The 23,808-nt window shown below is 45.0% G+C and overlaps 1 protein-coding gene across 1 annotated transcript; it reads left to right on the forward strand.

Moving 5' to 3' along the window:
* Positions 1-2,871: 2,871 nt before the first annotated feature.
* On the forward strand, positions 2,872-9,803 carry LOC148454389 (thiamine transporter 2-like). The gene is made up of 4 exons (XM_088460932.1): positions 2,872-3,424; positions 4,353-4,545; positions 6,772-6,904; positions 9,546-9,803. The coding sequence occupies exons 1-4, from the start codon at positions 2,872-2,874 to the stop codon at positions 9,801-9,803; spliced, it is 1,137 nt and encodes a 378-aa protein (XP_088317058.1).
* Positions 9,804-23,808: the final 14,005 nt, after the last annotated feature.

Genomic DNA, 23,808 nt, shown 5'->3' on the forward strand with positions numbered 1-23,808 from the left:
TCATGTAGTACATCCCATCACATAACATTTTATCTGCGGCTAAAGACCTGAATGATTTATCAGTGGTGCCAGTAGGGGGGTACATGCTGCACCAGATGACACCATCTGAGGGGGAGAAACTAAAAAAGCAGTGATCGCTCATTGGGCCTGATTCAGCATGGATCGCAATTGTAACAGCATACGCAGATCGGCCAATGGCATGCACCATAGTAGACATGCGCAGGACAGCATTGAGATCGCACTGCAATCACGCACGCAGCTTCAAAGCTATCACAGAGTGAGTGATGGGACGTCGGCGTTTCGGGGTGGTGACAGGGGAGTGGTCAAAGAAACACGGGCTTTGTATGGCCGTGCATAAATTAGCTACTGCAATGGCATACGCAGCCTGAGTGCTTACTGTGTGCGACAACACTTGCAGTTTCTGAGACAGGTCAGAGCTGCTGTAATTCTGCGTGAGGGGCCGATGTTACTCAATGTTACTGATGTATACGCAGGACTGCGAGGTATTATGGATGTGAGAAAGAGGTAGTGGGCGTCTCTATGCTGGCTGAGTGGTTGCAAACATTAGCATATTTTCACAGCAGAACTACGTGTGTAATCGCAGCTGCGATAGCAATAGCAATCCATAAAGAATCAGGCCCATTGTACAGTACTTCAGCATCATGTAAGATGTGTCTTGTTTATGCCCACTATGGAATGGCTTGAAAATACTTGTATATATGTAATGTAGGTAAAAAGCCAAGAACATGAATTAGTTATAGCAGCTCACATTATATTTTACTGGTTTAATTTACCTGACAACCATTGTGTTTATCTTTCAGAAGAGACTTTACCACATGTTCCACAAATTCTGTGCGCTATTAAATAGCTATGACTTTAAGAATTCCTTTTAATAACATGTTTCAGGAGCATCCAGTGTTCTTATTATGTCTGTATGGTTTCTTCTTCCACCTGAGACCTGCAGACCCCTTTTACACATCATATATGACTGGGCCTGACAAACAGTTCACCATGGAAGAGGTAAGACAACACAATTCTTACTTAAATCAGTAACATATAAATTGTGTGAAATTGCAATACACTCTATGGGGTAAATTTACTAAGATGGGAGTTCTATTAAAGAAGTGATGTTGCCCATAGCAACCAAGCAGATTCTACTTATCATTTATCTAGCACCTTCTAGAAGATAATACCTGGAATCTGATTGGTTGCTATGGGCAACATCACTTCTTAATAGAATTCCCATCTTAGTAAATTTACCCCTATGGGTGAGTTGTATGAAATCACTTAGTAATATGTACCATAGACAGGATCAAACTAAGAAATCATGCATTACATATGGCTGCAATCCTAATTGGTAAAATGCAGATAAAATACAAGGAAAGTCTGTGTTACTGTCATCTCTGGCACTGTACAAATACACTGGCTCCTCTTTGGATGACAGCATGGAGTTGGTTGCACATACACAGTAACACTGCTGGAACAGAATCCATCAGTGTAACCTTTCGTCACTACTATTATATTACCAATGAAAGTACAGGCTTAGAACTTCTCATAGACAGATGCTCATCAGAGAAGCTGTCTGGCTAGGGGGTCATTAATCAATTGTCTCGAAACCAGTTCCAAAATATATTTATATATAAAGTTGAATTAAATAATAACAATAATAATATTAATAATATGTCAAAATGAAAAGTTTTTAACGCCAGTAGCATATGTGCCAGGTAGATGTCAGGGGTATTTACACCCAACAAAGTCATAGGCACAGGAAAGGTTTTTTGACACTTGACTGAAATGAAGAAAAAAAAGAATTTGCTCTTAAATTTGATTTATATAATAATAAAAAAAACACCTATACTACAGCAATTATAATCAATATTCTCATGTATGGATAAAAGAAGCAAATCCGCAATCAGTCAATCAGAAGCAACTAGTTTGTAGTGCTGGGAACTGTCATCCTGATCATTAATGTGTATGTGTATGCACACCTAGTGATATAGCTACTTGTTGGAAATATGTGTGTATAGGTTGGATGATGTAGCATAGTTACTGTATACACATGCCTTGAAATAATGAACAGCTCAGTTACTTAACCAGTGGAGTGGTATATTGATGTTATATGAGCTACAGCTGTACTCACTGTTATACACACTGTTTGCAGTATCCGCAGTAGTAGCCTCAGCAGCCATCTTAGTACAGGGAAAGAAGACTCCTTGGAGGAGTAATATGGAGTCTGTGCATAGCACTCTTCATCTTTAACACTACTGACTGGTGTATATGCACCTCTGTGAAGTTTACCTTATCCGTAGTAACATGAATATGCTTTTTCTGTACCTGGACTGCATTTAACCTCCCCTTACCCTGTTCTCCCACTCCAAACATAAGGAGGCACAAGTATAAGATGTGACCAAGTCTGCATATGGATATAGGCGTGCGCTTTATTGCGGATTAGCTTAGTATAAATTTGCATAGTTTACACAAAACAAATGGGTGTACGTCTAACTCAGCATTATGAAAAAAGTGGAACTCTGCTCATGAAAATACTATATCTGTAATAAACTTAAATGGAAATATAATTTTACTAAGGATCTTGTCTCCTGGTCATACAATGTGTTAATACCTAACTTGCCTTTGAAAATATGACAACTGATACTCAAACTCTGTTTTCACTAACAGATTGTTGATCATTTGTCTTCTTTCTCCCCAGGTCACGGATAAGCTCTCCCAATAAGGACAAACAGTTTGCTGCTTCTCCAGCTGCTAGTGCTCCACTTTACTGACCTCTGCCGATACAAACCAATCATCATGTGTCAGGGCCTGTGCCATGTCATCAGCTACAGCCTACTGTGCTTTGCTTCCAGTCTCCGGGCCATGCAGTACCTTCAGGTTACCTCAGCCATGGTCATTGCATGTGACATTGCCATCTTTTCATATGTACACAATGTGGTAGCTGCTGATCGATATGAGAAGGCCTTTATCTATTTCCGAGGGTGTAGCTTGCTGGGATATGCCATAGGTGCTGTGTGTGGTCAGCTCATGGTGTCACTTGGTCATTTCTCCTACTATTACCTGAACATTATTACCTTGGAAAGTGCATCCGTGGCTTTCATCATCTCCATTTTCTTGCCCATGCCCAGCAAGGAGCAGCCATGTTCAGAATGTACAAATGACCACATCAAACACAGACACATGAATGCTGTGCACAGCTGTTGTAAGATGGTGACCAAGTTCTTCAAGCAGCAGTGGCTGGACTTCCGCGAGTGCTATTCCTGCAGCATCGTTACCTGGTCTTCATTGTGGGCACTTGTGACAGCTGGATATTACCAAGTGATTAGCTCTTCCCAAATGCTCTGGGATAGCTTGGAACACTCTGACAGTGTCTACGTGCTTAATGGAGGCGTGGAAGCTGCTGAAGCTGTGCTAGGTATGTAACAGATATCTCCTACTTCCTCTTGTGGAATGGCTTGCTGTCCCCATACACTAGTATGAGGACAGAATTAATCAAGCTCCAAACATACAATATTTTTGGAGCTTGAGTGAGGGAGCATTCACCATCTTCAGATGGCGAATGCTCCAGTGTGTGGATCGCAACCCATTCCATCCCTATAGGAAGGAGGTCCGGGTTGCGAAGAGGGATCCTTTCGGATACCTCTGCCCCTTTCTGGCTCCTTCTGCCGGACATCGGGGCTCTTGTGCACATGCGTGACCTGTAGGTCACGCATGTGCACTACTGTGTCGGAGCAATGAACAATTACTCCGGATTCCACGGTGAGTTAGAATGTTAGTTATCGGGGTTTGTTCGCACCCTGATAATTAACATCATGAATAGGCCCCTATAAGTCATATTCATCACTCTCATGTCAAAAGACTGATGGATAAAATATCTCTAAAAAAGGAAGCAGACTGGGTGTATTCCATTCCCTATGTTGCTTCTCATCCAGAAAGCTCTCAGCTAAATATAGAATATATCCTTTATACAGTATTTCTATTAATTAATTATCTGTATTAGGCAGAGTTATAAAAAAAACTTATTAGACCTGCAAATGCAAGATTTCCAAATGCTTCACTTTAGGGTGTGTGTGGCCAGTCCATGAAGAGGTCACATAATTAGCACTTAATAAGCTATTGTTCGCCTCACACATACTTCTGCAAATGTGGCAACTGGGAACCCCCCAGCATTTGCCTATGTGCTATGCCAAATACATGTACTGAGCCCTGTTCAATGAACATGTTATACATTCTTAACATTTTATTTCCCTTATGTATCAAAAAAGGGTGATAACATTCATATCAGGTCAGTAAAATACATGATGACACCTGATAGCTACTCTGCACCTTTTTGTTCCCTTCAGGTATATTTGCATTCTCCGTGATGGACTGCATGACGACAGACTGGAGCTTCTGGGGAGAGCTGGCTCTGTGTGTCCTCTGTGCAGTGGACAGTGCTGCCATATTCACCATGGCCTACATTAACAATATCTGGGTGGGCTATGCTGGCTACATTGTATGTCAGACCATCTATAAGATACTTACCACAATAATAATGTAAGTATACACTCTGTACCACTACTACTGAGATGCCTATGATGTCATATTACTACCATGTATAGCTCTATAACAGTCACTGACTAATTATTTTGTTTACTCTGCATGTAAAACAAACAACGTGATTATTATTCCTAGTGCTTTACTCATTTGTCATTCTAGGCCTCAGTGTGCTGTGTATAATAATGGCCCTGATTCAGAGATGGAGGCAATGCCGCTGTTTGCGCAGTTATAGCAATTACATGTAACCTGCACACACATATGACTCGCACTGTGCATAAGTCACGTGTTAGTACTGATGTCGCTCGCAGTCAGGATTTATTCATAAAGTGATTGACAGGAAGGGATCGTTTATGGGCGACAATGGGGAGATGATGCCTGAAATGCAGAAGTGACCCGATAATTTTTGGGGCATGTCTCTGTCTGTGACTGAGATCCTGTATGCAGAAAATAATGGCTCCAGCATCTCAGTTCCTGCGCCCATTCTGCATGACCATAGGGGTACTCAGAAGTCAGATAATCAACTGATTTGCGCCCAAGCTGCGTCTTTGTACGCAGTTGTTTGGATCTGTGAGGCAGCAGATGTGATGGCTCATTACAAATCCTGGCAGCTGTGGCATTTGTATACATTAGCACAGCCTCTATGTACAAATCCGCAGCTACTGTGGCATTAGTGTACATCTCTGTCTCAGGCCCAGAACCACTTACCAATCAGAGCAATCCGCAGTCACTGTGGCATTCGTGTACATCTCTGACTCAGGCCCAGTACCACTTACCCATCAGAGCAAACCACAGTCACTGTGGCATCAGTGTACATCTCTGACTCAGGCCCAGTACCACTTACCCATCAGAGCAATCTGCAGCTACTATGGCATTAGTGTACATCTCTGACTCAGGCCCAGTACCACTTGCCCATCAGAGCAATCCGCAGTCACTGTGGCATTAGTGTACATCTCTGACTCAGGCCCAGTACCACTTACCCATCAGAGCAATCTGCAGCTACTATGGCATTAGTGTACATCTCTGACTCAGGCCCAGTACCACTTACCCATCAGAGCAATCCGGAGTCACTGTGGCATTAGTGTACATCTCTGACTCAGGCCCAGTACCACTTACCCATCAGAGCAATCCGCAGTCACTGTGGCATTAGTGTACATCTCTGATTCAGGCCCAGTACCACTTACCCATCAGAGCAATCCGCAGTCACTGTGGCATTAGTGTACATCTCTGATTCAGGCCCAGTACCACTTACCCATCAGAGCAATCCGCAGTCACTGTGGCATTAGTGTACATCTCTGACTCAGGCCCAGTACCACTTACCCATCAGAGCAATCTGCAGCTACTATGGCATTAGTGTACATCTCTGACTCAGGCCCAGTACCACTTACCCATCAGAGCAATCCGCAGTCACTGTGGCATTAGTGTACATCTCTGACTCAGGCCCAGTACCACTTACCCATCAGAGCAATCCGCAGTCACTGTGGCATTAGTGTACATCTCTGATTCAGGCCCAGTACCACTTACCCATCAGAGCAATCCGCAGTCACTGTGGCATTAGTGTACATCTCTGATTCAGGCCCAGTACCACTTACCCATCAGAGCAATCCGCAGTCACTGTGGCATTAGTGTACATCTCTAACTTAGGCCCAATACCACGTACCCATCAGAGCAATCCGCAGTCACTGTGGCATTAGTGTACATCTCTGAATCAGGCCCAGTACCACTTACCCATCAGATCAATCCACAGTCACTGTGGCATTAGTGTACATCTCTGACTCAGGCCCAGTACCACTTACCCATCAGACCAATCCGCAGTCTCTGTGGCATTAGTGTACATCTCTGACTCAGGCCCAGTACCACTTACCCATCAGAGCAATCCGTAGTCACTGTGGCATTAGTGTACATCTCTGACTCAGGCCCAGTACCACTTACCCATTAGAGCAATGCTGATTACAGTTCTAGTACCAATGAGGGTTATGTATAAACACTATTGAAACATACAAATCTTCAGTAACAATCACAGCATTTAATCAGACATCTGATTTACTTGATGATCATACTTACACCATACTCACCGATTTTAGAAAACTCCTTTCTGGAAGCTCTGTTCTAGCCCTCTGTAACACAATGATATATGTCTGGTCACACCTATGACTTACAGTACCACAGTATCACCATGTCTTATTCTGTGTTATATAACTGATGCATGTCCCACTCTAATCCTAGGCTGAATATTGCTGTCAGTGTGAGAAAGGAAAGACACGCTTTGGTATCTGGGATAAATAATATTGTATCCCTGCTGTTGCTGGCGATTGTGAATATAGTAATGACTGGTATCAAGGAAGACATCCACAGTCAGGTAAGGACACCCTGGCCACCATCACACTGCTTCCAATAAATATGTGCAAACTATTAGGGGTGTGACCTCGTGACCTTGCCCCATTTTCATCACACTACTGGCGTGCCCAGAACTCCCGAAGATGCTGGGCTGCCCCCAGGCTCTCACTGCACTGTGACAGATGTGCATGCAGCAGAGCAGCGATGAGACTTGGAGTGCTCCCCCTGATCTCCCTCTTTTGACAGGAAACTATGACCAGTAGGTGGGATGGCAGGACAGCCTAGAAAAGTGGGACGGGTGAGAGGTATGCAATAAATAAGTCCCCAGACTACTTGCTATAATAATTTCCCTGCTCATACTTTACTTTTGTGTAATTATATTTTCTCTATTGTGTTTCTTTTAGTTTCTCATCTATGCCGGCTATTTCTATATACTATCAGGGATCTGTGGTTTTATCAGAGTCTGCACAATGATTAACAAAAGAAAGAAAAACATCAGAGATCAGCAGATCACAGATAACAGCACAAGATGTCCATAAGACAATGCCATCAAATAATTCTGTTAGGTGGTCCCAGCATCCAGTGTATCTAAGCAAAGCTTCTCCACCCTCTGGGAGGCTAAAACCATCTTGGCACCCAGAGGTCCCTGCATCTGTCTCAGAATCAACTCTGCAAGGATGAGGTGCTGCTGTGGTCCCATTCTTGATCAGTGGCCTGGCATCTCCCGGCAGCTGTACTCAATAGACGGTGCAAGGGTCCCGGGACCTAGGCTGGTGACACTTGGAGAAGGCTCACCAGCAGCGAAAAGTCACCAAAGTCATCTAATAAGAGGTAATAAGCGCTATTACTGTATCAATGTGGGAACAGGGAGGTTTACTAAACAATAGTGTAGAAGCTATCAGCAGAGATATTTAGCAAATTTAACAGTTGGAGTAGTTTAGCAGTTACTGATGGTTGTGATAAAAAGGAAGGAGCCATACAAAGCCCTTCTCACTAAGCTGCATATCATCTAGTTGCTAAAGATGGACAGCACAGTTTGAATCAGCAAATAAGCTTTGCTCCAGTGCTGTGCTGAAGCATGTCATCTTGCAATAGCGTGATACACTGTATGAAGATCATCTCCCATCACTGCAACTTTGCGTGCACTGTCCAATCTGTGATTGCTGGGGGCTGGTGCTCCTCCTCTGTATCCATGTGACAAGGGCTTGTGAAATTGTGACATGTCCAATGGCCAGCGTGATAGCATCCAGTTATAGATCATGCAATACTACTACTTGTAGTGTTCGGAGCCTCCTCTGGGTAAATGTGATTTGTGCTGACAGCGCTGTCCAAATGCCTGCCAAGCCACAGGCCAGCACCCTCCCCTGCACTGACACCTACGGCATGTTACGCCCCTACCCTGGCCCTACCCACAATTCGCCACTGGCCATCATACATATTCCTAAAAGGCAATACTTCAAGTTTTCACAAATAATAACAGTGATGTTTGTTTTTTATAATATTTTTATTAAATGAGGACTTTTTTTGCAAACTGAAAATAAACGTAAATTATACAGATCAACTTAATTTTTAATAAAATAAATCTAAACATATGAAATCAAAAAAACATTAAAGATGCATTTCCCCCTCAAAAATATAAGTAAGCGCACATAATGTAAAACATAACCATTAAATTCTTAAAACTACTGTGTACATGTTAATTTTCCAGTGAAGCAAGCCCCACACTGTAGCTCAATGAACTTGTTGTGCATTCCCTTTTGAAATGACATATGGGAGATGGGGAGGTATACATAGGGTATAAGGATCTTGTTGTGGCCAAGGAGGCATCTCCATTAGGACACTATAAGGGGTGAGTAGACCCCTGCTCCCCTTATATAGTACATCAGCCAATATCCTCTCTACCTTAGCTCTGTTGCTGTCATCTATTCATCATAGCTTCTATGCTATATTGGCTGCCACAATATCATACTCATCTGGATTATTTTCCATGAGTGAGTTGGTGGACTCCAGAATCCAATAAGTCATGACCTTTGTGCTCACCCCTAACTCAGAGCCGCTCGCTGCCATTGCCCGCACGCTGGGATTGTGGGCAATTTTTTTTTTTTTGCTCTCTGGCCGCTCGTAAAGCTGTGGGAGACCACCCACAGCTTGTGCGAGCGGCCAGGAGACCATCGCAATAATCACGACCATCGACCTTGTGACTAGACCCTACTGTAGGGTTTAGGCTGCAGCAAGGCCGAGTGGACTTCCTGCTCTAACAGAGCAGGAAGTCCACTACTGACATCAGTAGTGATGTCAGTAAGACCTCCCTACAAATGCCAGGCATTATTAAGGGAACACCTGCATTTGTCCAGCCACCCCCCCTACCTGCCCACAAAACGGGGCAAGCTGTCACTCACCATCGACAGCTGCCCCGTCTTGTTGCAAGCCCCGTAGCGACTGAACTTCAGTCTTTCATTGGGGCTCATGCATGTGCACACCGGACGTAGCATGTGCGTAGTGCCTAAACAATGGGCCGCTTGCGAGCGCACAGCGCATGCGAGCTGCTCTGAATCAGGGCCCTTGTCTTTTCCTTCCACTTCTTACAGTATAGACTGAGACAGATTGTTGTCTTGTCTTGTCATTGTGTTCTTGTCATTTACATTTACATTTTGTCTTTTCAGTTACCATCAACTCAGAGGAATGGCCTGCAATGGCCCATTTTCTGGATTTTCCACACTGCAATAAACCTGCGCCATGCCAGAATAGACTTGGTGGTGCTGGCATGTTGTGTCCTACACACCTATCTTCATCACAAAGCCTCAACTGTGCGCAGTACAACATTCTGTTTTGGTGACATTGCAGAATATCCAGAGGATGACATAGGATTTACACCAGTGGAGCCAGGTGAAGTGCGAAACATCAGTCTTGAGGCAAATTAAACAGGGAGCAGTATTTCAATTACTGCAATGGTGAACTATTGACCCTGTTCTTGTAATGTTTCCATATTTTACATATATCTTCTATAATAAACATTGCATACAAATTTGTAATTATTGTTTTAATACTTACTATGCCACTGAAAGCTATTTTATCCATGTATGCTGGTATACTGGAAGACATGAATGCCCCCTCATTTACATCCTGTTCCAGGTTGGCGACAAGTGCTTGAGGAAGCTCCTGGTCGGCCATAAATAACAACAAATCAAAATACTAGAGTCTTAGCTCATCCCCTCATCTGCTCCGGCACCTGATCTTGTGTTCAGTTCTTTCTTGAACACAGTGTGGAGGTTTAAGATCTTTGTCCTGCTCCATGCAATGTTGGCAGAAGGGTGACAAGGGTGGCATACATTGGTATCGGGATAATACCGGCAGCCGGCTTCCCGACTGTCATATCCCGGCAAGGGTGAAATGCCAGGCGTCTAGATGTAAATGCCTGGCATTTCCCCGACGCCGGGAGACCGGCGCCCGGCATCACTACAATCGGCGAGCAGACAGCCGCAGGGGGGAGGGTTAGGTTTAGGGCTCCCTGGGGGGACTTAGGGTTAGGCACCCCCCTGGGAGGGTTAGGCACCCCCGGGGGGGACTTAGGGTTAGGCACCCCCCCAGGGGACTTAGGTATAGGCAGCGGGGAAGGGGGTGGTTAGGGTTAGGCACTTAGAGGGGGATTAGGGTTAGGCACTTGGGGGGAGGTTAGGGTTAGGCACCCAGGGGCAAACGCAGGAGTTTAAGGGGGTTTCCATATTTTAGAGAGAGATTATTTTATATAGAGAGAGATTGTTGTGTGTGTGTGTGTGTGTGTGTGCGTGTGTGAGACATACACACAGTATACATACACACACAACATACTTACAAACACACACACAGCATACATACATGTTCCCTTGTAATTTATACCAATTAAATATTCACATTGAACAAATAAAAAGGAAAATGGAATAGTTATAGAGTTTATTTACAAAGGAAAAAAAAAAGACTCCAGAGCTGTTAGCATTTCATGCTACTATATTCCCCTCCTCCTCCCCTCCTGGGACTTTAGATGCACAGCACCCACCTGGTCAATTGGACCACACTGGCACCAGCAATGTCTGTGTAGATATAGCTTTATTGTATATAATCATGGTGGCACCAAACAGCCCCCTAACCCCCCCCCCCACCTTCCCTGGCACTCCTATGTCTCACACACACACATCACAAACACCCTCCCCCCACCCCCTTTCTTCCCTGGGACATCAATGTCACACACATTCATCACACTCATACACACATCACACACAGAGCAACACATACATATATCACACATACTGTACATCACACACACACCACCTACCCAGCCAACACTAAAAACAAAGAAACTGACCTGACATGATTCTGCAGTTAGCCTCTCAGTGCCGTGCCACCCTCCCACGTCTCACTGCGCCAACCAGCTCCTCGATCGCTCCCTTGTATGCGCTGTGGCAGTTGTCACTGGAGAGAAGACATGTCGTCTCTCCATAGAGCCAGCGCACCATGCGGGAGCCGGAGGAGGCGGAGCTCAAAGGCTCAAAGCAGGGTCATGGATAGATCCCCTTTCGTAGATGTATCAACAGAAGGGGATCTATACAAAACCCTCACAGCAGCCAGGACAGCCGGGTGCGCCGCTGATATACATAGCAGCAGGCACCCGGCAAATAGAAATTGCTCCAGAGGCCGTGTCCGCCCAAGAGCATTCTCCGCTCAGTGTGGCCACCCTGGTTACGGCCTCTGAAAAAAGAATTTGGTTGGTCAGGGGGGGGGGTTTCTGGGTACTCGGAAACCCCCCCTGCGTGCGTGAGTGGCACCCCTAAGGAGGGTTAGGGTTAGGGGGGTTAGGTTAGGTTAGTAGATACTCACCTATCCATGATCAGGATTTCCAGCGCTGTTGGGCTTCCGCTGCTGGGATCTCTGCTGATGTTGGCCTGCCGCTGCCGGGAATCGGCAGCGATACCGATTCCCATACATTCGTCAGTTCCTCCAAGGCCCTAGCCCTCATTATCCTATTAGAATAATCCAGTGATTTGGTTTTCCAAAAGCATAGATGAGCTCTGTAGGCTTCTATCAAATCATGGATGAAGTATTGACTTGTTTCTGAAGCCATTTCCTGAGTTAAAAAATACATAAATTTTATTAAATATTTCAGTAACATAATCTATTCCAATATTCCCTTACACTATTTATGTGACATTTCTATCTCTGTAAAGTGTATTTATAAGGGATTATATTAGGGATGAGCGGGTTTGGATTTCTGAAATCCGAACCTCCCCTATCCGAGGCGGGAACCGAGTCAGGCTTGGGTTTTCCAGCCTGACTCCAACCTGAAATCGAGGCAAAACGTCATCATCCCGCTGTTGGATCTCACAGGTTTTGGATCCTATAAAAGGAGCCCGCGTCGGCGCCATTTTTCACTCCGGCTGTGGACAGTGAAGAGGGAGGGTGGGAGTTGTGCTGCTGTTGTCCATAGGGGCTGTGTCCACTCCAAAGTCCATAGGGGCTGGCTGGGCTGTGTTGTGCTGCTGTCCTAGGGGCTGGCTAGGCTTTGTTGTGCTGCTGTTGTCCATAGGGGCTGTGTCCACTCCAAAGTCCATAGGGACTGGCTGGGCTGTGTTGTGCAGTGTCCCATAAAGGCTGTAGTCATAAAGGGGTGCTGTAGTGTTGTCCAGGGGGTGCTCTGTCAATCAGGGGTGCTCCCCCCAAGTGCAAAAAGAAACAATTCTTTTTTTACTGTTTGTGTGCGCTGTAGCTGCACGTACATCAACAAAGCAGCAGCGCCAAGCGTGCGCCTGTGTAATAAGTCAAGGGCCGGCTGGCTCATCTGTTGAAGGGTGGTGTAACCCCAAAGTGCTCCAAAAAATAAAAAATATATTTTTTTCAGTGTTTGTGTCATTTGTGTGCACATTAGCCGCACGTGCATCAACAAAGTAGCAGCACCAAGCATGCGCCTGTGTCATGTCAAGGACCGGCTGGCTCATCTGTTGAAGGGTGCCGTAACCCCAAAGTGCTCCAAAAAATAAAAAATAATTTTTTTCTGTGTTTGTGACTTGTGTGTGCTATAGCTGCACGTGCATCAACAAAGTAGCGCCAAGCATGCGCCTGTGTCATAAGTAAAGGGCCGGCTGGCTCATCTGTTGAAGGGTGGTGTAACCCCAAAGTGCCTGAAAAAAGAATAAAAAAATATTTTTCTGTGTTTGTGACTTGATGCGCTGTAGCCGCACGTGCATCAACAAAGTAGTGCCATATGCATACGATACTGTCACCATTGACAGAATGGTGGAGGATTACATCGGTGACAGCATCGAAGTAGGCATGTCAGACAGTCCGTACCTGTACAGGCAGGAAAAAGAGGCAATTTGGAGGCCCCTGTAAAAACTGGCTCTATTTTATCTAAGTTGCCTCCCCCCCCCTCCCCAATGTGTACTCCGAAACAGTGTTTAGTGCAGCCGGGAACCTTGTCAGCGAAAGGCAAAGGAGGTTGCTTCCACAAAATGTGGAGAAGATGATGTTCAACAAAATGAATTATCAATTCTTCCAGGGAGACCAGCCTCCAGAAAGTACAGAGGGACCTGTGGTGGTGGATTCCAGCTGGGATGAATTAATACTCTGTGAGGATAAAGATGCACACAACACTGAAGAGGGTGAGGAATCAGTGGATGAGGAGGATGAGGACGACATCTTGCTTCCGTAGAGCCAGTTTGTGCAGGGACAGATTAATTGCCAGCTTGTTTTGTGGGGGCCCAAACGAATCAATCATTTCAGCCACATTCGTGTGGCAGACCCTGGTGCTGAAATGATTGGTTTGTTAAAGTGTGCATGTCCTGTTTATACAACATAAGGGTGGGAGGGCCCAAGGACAATTCCATCTTGCACCTCTTTTTTTTTCTTTGCATTATGTACTGTTTGGGGCCTAGTTTTTCAAACTGCCATCCTGTCTGCCACTGCAGTGTTACTCCTAGATGGGCCACGTGTTTGTGCCGCCCACTTGTGTCGCTTAACATAGTCATCCAGCTATCTCGGTGCAACCTTTTGGCCTAAAAACAATATTGTGAGGTGTAAGGTGTTCAGAATAGACTGGAAATGAGTGGAAATTAATGTTATTGAGGTTAATAATAGCATAGGAACAGCAAAACCCACAAATTCTGTGATTTTAGCTGTTTTTATGCTTTTTTCCAAAAAAATACAGATCCAAAACACAAATCCCAGAGCCCAAAAAAGGGTGGTTTTGGCAAAACCAATCCAGATCCAAAACATGAAGACAGATCCAGATCCAAAACCAAAACACGAAAAGTGGCCGGTGCACACCCCTAGTAAAAATATATAAGCTTATATGAGCCAAAAAAAATAAGATATAAAAATGTAAAATTGTGGAAGTATCCTGGTAATGAAAAAAACTCATAGATGAAACTGTTAATTAGGTTTTAAAATGCATTTTCTCCACAATATGGCCCTGATTCAGACCCACTTGCTGCCGCAGGCAGCTCGCAGGGTCTGTGGGCACGTTTTTTTTTTTTGGCTGGCCACTCGCAAAGCTGTGGGAGACCTCCCACAGCTTGTGCGAGTGGGCAGGAGGCTGTCATGATAATCGTGACCATCGGCCTTGCGACGAGACCCTGTGGTAGGCCGAATGGACTTCCTGCTCTAATAGAGCAGGAAGTCCACTACTGACATCAGTAGTGATGTCAGTAGGGCCTCCCACAAACGCCAGGCATTCCTAAGGGAACACCTGCGTTTGTGCAGACACCCCCCTCCCCGCCTACAAAACGGGGCGAGCTGTCACTCACCATCAACAGCCACCCCGTCTTCTAGCAAGCTCCGTAGCGACTGAGCTGCAGTCGCTGGACGGGGCTCGCGTATGCGCATGCCGGACACTGTGCATGCACAGTGGGGTAACATTGAGCCGCTTGCGAGCACTGTGCGCTCACAAGCGGCTCTGAATCAGGCCCTATGTCCATTTGTACCCTTCCTCCATGTAGATCCCTTCACGGTGTCCCATGCAGACTTCTTCCTGACCCCAGGGCTGCCATCAGGGGGGGACTGTTGGGACTCCAGTCCCGGGCCCAGAGAGAGAGAGGGCCCGGGTGGCAGCAGGGAGGAATACACGGGTGGCAGGGAAATGGAACATTGGCGCAGCACAGCAGGCTGCAGCTGCATTTGAAATATGGATTCAACCGCGAGCCAATCACAGCTCGTGGAACAGCAGCCAATCAAGAGTGGCTGCTCCTGATTGGATGTTGTTCCGCAAGCTGTGATTGGCTCACAGCCAACTCCATACCGCTCCTGATTGGCTTATTTCAAATGCTGGTACTGTCTCCCTCCTAGTGTCTGCCACCCGTATATTCCTCCACGCTGCCACCCGGGCCCCTTTTTCCTCAGGAAATGCTGGCACAGGAGCCTATGATCATTATACAGAAACCAGGTAATCTGCCTTTGCCCTGTCCAGCCAGTATTTCCTGCTCCCCCCAGTCCAGCCAGCCAGCCTTCCCCTGTCTGCACCCCCCCACCCAGTCCAGCCAGCCTTCCCTTCTTCCCCCTAGTCCAGCCAGCCAGCCTATTTTCCCTATCCTGCCACAGTCCAGCCAGCCTTTCTGCGACCCCTCTAGTCCAGTCAGCAAGCCTTCCCTGAGCCCTCCTAGCCCAGCCAGTCTGCATTCCCTGCCCTGCCTCCTAGTCCACCCAGGCTTCCCTGTATCCCCTAGTCCAACCAGGCTTCCCTGCATCCCTCTAGTCCAGCCAGTATGCCTTCCCTGTGTCTCCCTAGTCCAGTCTTACCTGCCCTGCCCAATCAGCCTTTCTGCGACCTCCCCCCCAGTCCAGCCAGTCTGTCTTCCCTGCCCCAGTCCAGCCAGCCTTTCCTGAGTCCCCTAATCCAGCCAGCCTATCTGCCCTCGCCCAGTCCAGCCGGTCTTCCCTGCACTCCCCCCCCCCATGTCCAATCAGCCTTCCCTAACAACTGCCCTAACAGCACAAATTTTGAGAATATTTAAACTAGAGATATGCGCCGGCCCTCGTGTTTTGGTTTTGGATATGGATCTCCCCTGGTTTTGGATCTGGATTGGTTTTGCCAAAACATCACCTCCGTGTTTTGTTTTCGTGTTTTGGTTTTGGATCTGGATTTTAAAAAAAATAAAAATAAAAAAAAACAGCTAAAATTAAATAAAATTGGCCTTTTTTTGTTCCTACAGTATTAATAACCACAATAACATTTATTTCCACTCTTTTCCAGTCAATTTTGACCACCTCACAGCTCACAAGGGGACCAGGAAATGTGCTTTCCAAAAATAAATAAACAAATAACTTAAATAATGCTTTGCAAATCTTCTATAAACTGGCATTTCCCAACCTGTAGAGGGACTAAAAAAAATCATAGTTCAAACTACCGTTGTTCCCACTGTCCACTTAACCATATGAGATATACTGTGAACAAGCGGAGCTGAGCAGCAAATGCAACATTTCAGACCTAAGGTTTAAGTATTACGTTGTGCGGCTGCGCCATGCCTGCTTGCTAGGAGTTGATTTTTTTCATCCCAGAAGGGGACCAGGAAGCGTACTTTCCAAAAATAAATAGGCACTTGACTTAAATAATCCTTTGCAAACCTTCTGTTCTGTAACGGAATTTTCCAACCTGTAAAGGGACATTAGTGGACTTCAAATTGCCATTATTCCCTCTGTCCACTTATTCTTGGACTAGACTAACCATGGTGACTGAATTAGTGTCATGTGGAAGAGAAGGCTACAAACTGGGTCTCATGTTATGAGTTGGCCATATGGGGTATGTTGCTGTTAAGGGATCAGGCTGGTTATCAGTGGACACATTATTAATTATAGTTGTTGTTATTTTGGGTTGCCATCTCCTGGAGGGTGTTTAGTTTACCAACAGACAGAGAATACCTACCTATCAGCTCAGGCATAGACACTTCTTGAGGAACAGAGCTCTTTTCTCTGGAGGGAAGACAAATAGGTGGGAGCCCCTGTACTTCCAACATCTGAAGCTCTTATCTCTCCACATCATCTATGATAGAAGAAAAAAAATGTCATTGTGGACATCTAGCTCCTCTTTCTGTACCCTGCTTACCCTTTTGGGACAGGAAGTCCAGGATGGATGGTTTGGAAGAAGAAGGCCTAGCAACAGATGGGGATGGTCATTATCAAGACCTGGTCCCCCCAGTGGGTGTAGTCTGGGAGGTATTGGTTGGCATGCAGGCTGCGGAATAACAAAGGCCTCCATGTTGTCTGTGCTTACTATTCCATATTTCAGTTTGCAATTCAGGTAGGAATAAAGTGGGCTACAGAACACAGTGACAAAATCACTGGATGTCTTAGTGCATTCAGGCCAAATACGATCCATGAATTCCCAGACAGATTCGGACAGCTTGTAATAATCTTTGGCTATATATAACACCCACCTTTGCCAGGAATTACCAGACACTTTGAAGGCTGTAACTTTGAACTGCTTTATAGAAAACATGTGAATGAAACCTTTCCACATTGCAGAACATGATGGAGAAATCCCTTGAAGTTCAGCACCTAGAGCATCTTTTTTCATGTTCTCTGACTCATGTTCGCCTCTCCTGACTATGAAGAAAGATTCTCCACACTGTAGTCTTCCATTGTGAATTTTTAATGGTGATTTCAATGTTGTCCATCTCATCTGAGGGTTGTGTTTTCCCCATGCAAATGAGACAATTCACATCCAGAAGGTGACTCTTATGTTTAGCCGTGGTGTCAGTCTCTCTTTTGGCTGAATTAGGCTTTAGGGTTTTTTTTTACAAATATAGGCTTTCGTTTTTTAGAGCATATAACTTTATAAGCTGTTAGTATAACATTTCTGCTATGTTTAAGATTAAAAATAAAAAATTTTGTAACACAATAACTAAAAAAAAAGTTTTCATTGCAATATTCATGCAGCTCCTTGACAGACAGCAGCACAGCACCCCTGCGCAGCTATGCCGATGACAGATGTGGCTGACACGCACACAAAAAAATATTGTTTATTTATTATTTTGGGCAACAGCCCCTCGACAGACAGGAGCACAGCACCCCTGCACAGCTACGCCGATGACAGTGACAGCCAGGTGTATAATTGATCATAAATTAATTGAAAAATAAATCATTGGGTGCAGCCCCTGGCTGTTAAATTGATAATAAATTAATTTAAAAACAATTCATTGGTTACAGCCCCTGGCTTTTAAATTGATCATAAATTCATTTTAACAAATCATTGGTTCCTAAACCAACCATAACATAAATTTAAAATGTCAGGCAACAATGCCCCAATCAGCACGTAATGGAATGGAAAAAGGTACAAGATGGAATAGTCCTTGGGCCCTCCCACCCACCCTTATGTTGTATACGCAGTTTAACAAACCAATCATTTCAGCGACAAGTACTGTCAATTGTAGCTGAAATAATTGGTTTGTTTGGACTCCCATAAAACAAGCTGCTAATGTGCTTTGGACATGGAAAAGAAAATAATCCCATACACAAACTGGCTTTACATTACAAATTGTCATCATCCTCATCCTCGTCATCCCCATCAGTGTGTACATCCTCTTCACACAATATTAATACATCCCCGCTGGATTCTACCATAGGCGCCTCTGTCATTTTTTGATGTAATTGTTTGTCGAGGTCTTCCTCGTGGAATTTGTAATTCATTTTAATGAACATCATCTTTTCCACATTTTGGGGAAGTAACCTCCTATTCCGATCACTGACAAGGTTGCCAGCTGCACTGAAAACTCTTTCGGAGTACACACTGGAGGGTGGGCAACTTAAGTAATGCAAAGCCAGTTTGTGTATGGGACTCCAAATTGCCTCTTTTTCCTGCCAGTACTGAAAGGGACTGTCTGACATGTCTATTAGGATGTTATCTCTGAAATAGTCCTCCACCATTCTGTGAATGGAGACTGTATCACACATAGTCACGGTAGAAGACATGTCACTAGTAGGCTGTTCTCTCAGGCCGACCAGATGTCATTTTTTGGTGACTGATCTGCATGAACAGCAGGCATTCTATAAGGAAAATTTAGTCTTTTCCTGGCAGCTGTTGAAACTGAAGGAGGAGATGAAAGCATTACACATGCGGCTGCAGCTGACAATTTTTTGATCAACAGCTCTTTGCATAGTTTTACTTAAACCTAGGGTCCAGAATGGTGGCCAAAATATATTTTTCAGATTTCAATAGATTGACGACTCTTGGATCCCGGTGAAGTGAATCAAGGGCTTGATCCACCAGTCTGACATACTTTGCGCAATCGCTCCGTTTCAGCTCCTCCTTCAGTTTCTCCAGCTGTTTTTGCAAAAGTCTGATGAGAGGAATGACCTGACTTAAGCTGGTAGTGTCTGAACTAACTTCACGTGTGGCAAGTTCAAAGGGTTTGAGAACCTTGCACAACATGGAAATTATTCTCCACTGCGCTTGAGTAAGGTGTATTCCCCCTCCACGACCTATGTCATAGTCCGCTGTATAGGGCTGGATGACCTTTTGCTGTTCCTCCATCCGCTGAAGCATATAGAGGGTAGAATTCCACCGAGTTACTACCTCTTGCTTCAGCTGATGGAAGGGCAAATTTAACTGTACCTGCTGGTCATGCAATCTTCGACAAGCGGTCGCCGAATGTCTAATATGTCCAGATATTTTGCGTGCCACCGAGAGCATCTCCTGCATGCCCCTGTCATTTTTTTAAAAATGTTGCACCACCAAATTAACTGTGTGAGCAAAACATGAGACATGTTGGAATTCGCCCAGATGTAATGCTCTCCCAATATTGGTGGCATTGTCCGAAATCACAAATCCCAAGGAGAGTCCAAGTGGGGTAAGCAATTTAGCAATGATTTCCCTCAGTTTTTCTAAGAGGTCCTCAGCAGTATGCCTTTTAGTGAAACCAGTTATACAAAGAGTATCCTGCCTCTGTATCAGCTGTCTTTTGGGAGATGTTGCTGCTGCTGTTGCTGTTGTAGGCAATACACCTACCCAGTGGGCTGTCACAGTCATGTAATCCTTAGTTTGCCCTGTCACACTTGTCCGCATATCAGTGGTCAAGTGGACAGTGGGTACAATGGCATTTCTAAGGACATTAATAAGGTTTTTTTTTAATGTCTTTGTACAGATTTGGAATTGCTCTTCTAGCGAAGTGGACTCTAGAAGGGATCTGGTAGCGAGGACACAGGACCTGAATTAACTGTTGAAAACCCACTGCAGTAATGGCGGATACTGGACACACATCTAATACCAGCATAGCTGTTATGGCGTCAGTAATCCACTGGGTAACTGTGTGATTGCTGTCCTACTTGTTTTCCCTTGCAAACGATTGTTTAACAGTTAATTGCTTTTTGGAGGATATGCTACAAGTAGTCTTCCTCCTGGTCCCCTTCTGGGGTGAAGATCCACTGACAGCAACAGCAGCAGTAGCAGCAACAGGCGTAGTCATCAAGGATTCTTCTGAGGAACCACGGATAGGATAGGAGTCAATCATGCTTGGAATACCAACATTGGATGCAGCAGGACTACTCCCGATGATGAATGAGGATGTTGATGCAGGTGTTGGTGTTGGAGATCGAAGGCGCTTGGATCTCACAGAGAGGGAGCAGGTAGGTGACACTGGACTTGTTACATTTTGAGTTTTGGAACTTGGCAACGTACACTTTGATATTTGATGAATGCGCTCCAAGTGACGCAACAAGGAGGAAGTTCCTAGGTGGTTTAGGTCCCTCCCTCTGCTCACTCTTGCATGGCAATGGGCACATATGGCTTGATAACTGTTGTCCGGTTTGGGATGGAAATAATTCCACACGTGAGAAGTAGATTTTTTTTGTCTTTTATCCCGGCATGACAATAATGGGCTTTGGCTTTCTCAAACCATGGGCAACAGCTGTTGCCTTACTTACACAAAGGACATCCTCGGCATCAACATCCTCATCACCAACACCATCAACATCCTCATCATCCTTAGCGTTTTCAACTACCAAAATATCCTCCTCCTCCATGTGCAATTCCACAGAAGTATTCTCAATGACTATGTATGCAAGATGTTGACTGCCTTTCCCCACATTTACAGAGGGCACACAAATGTTGGAACTTGGAGGATCCTCCAGTACACTAGTATTTAGGTCGGGCTCACACATGGCAACCGCGGACACACTTGCACTCTCCTCGGGGATTTGTGAGTTCAATTTCTCAGGGCACACAGTTGATTTTTCTGGAGCTGTCTTAACATCTTTCAAATTTTTTAATGGACCACCACCACTACTACTACAAGCAGTAAAGTAAAGTAAGAAGGCAACAGGCATTATCCTTTCCTTGCCACTTCGTGTAGTGAATGGCATATTGCCAATTTTTTGTTTATCTAAAGTCAAATATCCTTTCAATTTTTTTTTCTTAATTTCAGTAAAACCTGTTTTACCATATCGATGGCGTGACTTCAGCCCTGGGGTATGGGCCTTCCTAGAGGTCGAGGAAGTTGACGGCCTTGCACTGCTGGCGGCAGCTACAACATGTGGTTCTTGGCCTTGCTCTCCTGGCATGTGACAGCCCTCCATATTTTTTTTCCTGCTGTCTAGAAGCAGTGTCACAATCACCAATAGTGTAGCCAAGGTGCGGTTACAAAATTCACACACGTGCAGTCGTGCGCACACACAAAAATATTAGGAAAAATGACAAATGATGATTTATATTTTTTGTCAGCTCCAGAAGAACTTGGCCCCAGAGTAACGATTGATCACGACTGGAGTCGGGCAGCACAAGGCTGCAACTTGCGTTGCTGGCTGGATCTTGCGCACTACTGCGGTTAAGCCAAAAAAAACCCAACATAAACAAGAAAAAATATGACACTTTAATTGTTTTTTTTTTTTAAGAACAACTGGAGTCAGGCAGCACAAGGTTGCAACTTGCGTTACTGGCTGGATCTTGTGCACTACTGTGGTTAAGCTGAAAACCCACCAACACAAACATGAAAAAATATGGCACTTTTATTGTTTTTTTTTCTGATTGAACACGACTGAAGTCGCTTGATCTTGTGCACTACTGTGGTTAAGCCTAACACCCACGCACACACAGAAGAAAAAAATATATAAGACACTTTAATTGTTTTTTTTTTTTAGAACGACTGGAGTCAGGCAGCACAAGGTTGCAACTTGCGTTACTGACTGGATCTTGTGCACTACTGTGGTTAAGTCAAAAACCCACCCACACAAACAAGAAAAAAATATGACACTTTTATTGTTTTTTGTTTTTTTAGAACGACTGGAGTCAGGCAGCATAAGGTTGCAACTTGCGTTGCTGGCTGGCTCTTGTGCGCTACTGTGGTTAAGCCTAACATGCATGCACAGTGCACACGCACAGAAAAATATAACAAGACACTTTGATTTTCTCTGGGCCCAAGTCCAGAACTTGGGCCCAGAGATGGACACAGCACAAGCCCAGCACACAGCAGACAGCCCAGATGGATCACCAGACAGCACAGTGACAGTGACAGCACCGTGACCAGAGACCAGAATGGATCAGCACAGACAGCACAGTGATAGTGACAGCACCGTGACCAGAGACCAGAATGGATCAGCAGACAACACAGTGACAGTGACAGCACCGTGGCCAGAGACCAGAATGGATCAGCAGTCACCAGCCCAGGACACAGCAGATAGCACCAGCACCTCTCCCAGCCCTACACTACCCACCCTCCCTGTTCACTTTATACAGTCAGAGTGGAAATGCCGTCCGTCGCGTGGTCCCTTATATACTACATTGTTCATAGAGACAAAAGCTTGCGAACTGCAAGATTTCCATCTCTATGGTTTTGCCTTGGTTTCGAGAACCGAGTAAGGTGGGAACCTCCGAGCCTGCTTGGATCCGACTCGGATATGCTAAATTCGGTGGGTTCGGTTGGGAACCGAACCCGCTCATCTCTGATTTAAACTGGTGTACACAACAGTTGATGTCCTGTTCCTGAAGTAGCTCCACCACGGCTCCGCCCACCTCTGGGGGGCCCTACCAATTATGTCAGTACTGGGCCCTGCAATTTCTGATGGCAGCCCTGCCTGGCCCACTTGCCCATTTACCCTCTTTGCACTCATAAGCACTGTAGTTTAGAGGGGAGATGCACTAAATCTTGGAGAGTGATTAAGTGGGGAGTGATAAAGTACCAACCAATCAGCCCCTGTCAGTTACAGACTGAAGGCCTCATTTATCAATGAGTTTTATCATTCGCCATGAGTTGTGTATGATAAATGGTGCTCCAGCAAATCAGCTCCCAACTCATTTTTCAAACACATGACAGTTGGGAGCTGATTGGCTGGAGTACTATTATCATATGCAACGAGTTTTATCACTTGTTGTAAATGATAAACCTTGTTGTTGATATATGAGTGAAATAGAGTAGCAGAATGGCTGATATGTTTGTGGGATCGATTCATTAACTCTTGCAAGTGCAGTCAGCATTATAAGTATTTCTCACCATGTGAACAAAGAATATATTATTTGTTGCCACATGGGGCAGATTAAGTTAAACGTGGGTTAAGTCATGTGGTCTGCTCCCGAGGTTAAAGTGGACGGAGCTACAGTATTCAATTACAGACCCAAAATCAACCCAGGAGCAGTCCTGAGGCAGTAGATAATGCTCATTTCTGCTCACACCTGCCTGTGGAGTCAATCATATGATAGTAGAAGCATAACAGTATGTTACCAACTACATACATCAGAGGACAGAACAGCCATACGAAGCTTTGCATATAATGTTCACTCACTACCAGAATTTCTTCATTACATAAGATTATTTTTTTAGTAACAGTTATATGTTATTTATTTAGCGTACACACATTACATAGCACTTTACACCTCCCCTGTGGATCTTGCAAACTATATTTCCTAACACATGGATATTAGGGATGAGCGGGTTCGGTTCCCTGAGAACCGAACCCACCCGAACTTCGGGGATCCGGGGC

The sequence above is a fragment of the Taudactylus pleione genome, unplaced genomic scaffold (genome assembly GCF_031769625.1).
Source record: "Taudactylus pleione unplaced genomic scaffold, aTauple2 ptg000995l, whole genome shotgun sequence".
NCBI classification, from domain to species: domain Eukaryota; kingdom Metazoa; phylum Chordata; class Amphibia; order Anura; family Myobatrachidae; genus Taudactylus; species Taudactylus pleione.

What these genes read in the sequence shown, in the direction of transcription:
- LOC148454389 (XM_088460932.1), top strand. Translation starts at nt 2,872, where the DNA reads ATGCAGTACCTTCAGGTTACCTCAGCCATGGTCATTGCATGTGACATT. An exon ending in AGCTGCTGAAGCTGTGCTAG is followed by an intron (nt 3,425 to 4,352) that starts GTATGTAACAGA and finishes TGTTCCCTTCAG; the next exon opens with GTATATTTGCATTCTCCGTG. An exon ending in ATACTTACCACAATAATAAT is followed by an intron (nt 4,546 to 6,771) that starts GTAAGTATACAC and finishes CTCTAATCCTAG; the next exon opens with GCTGAATATTGCTGTCAGTG.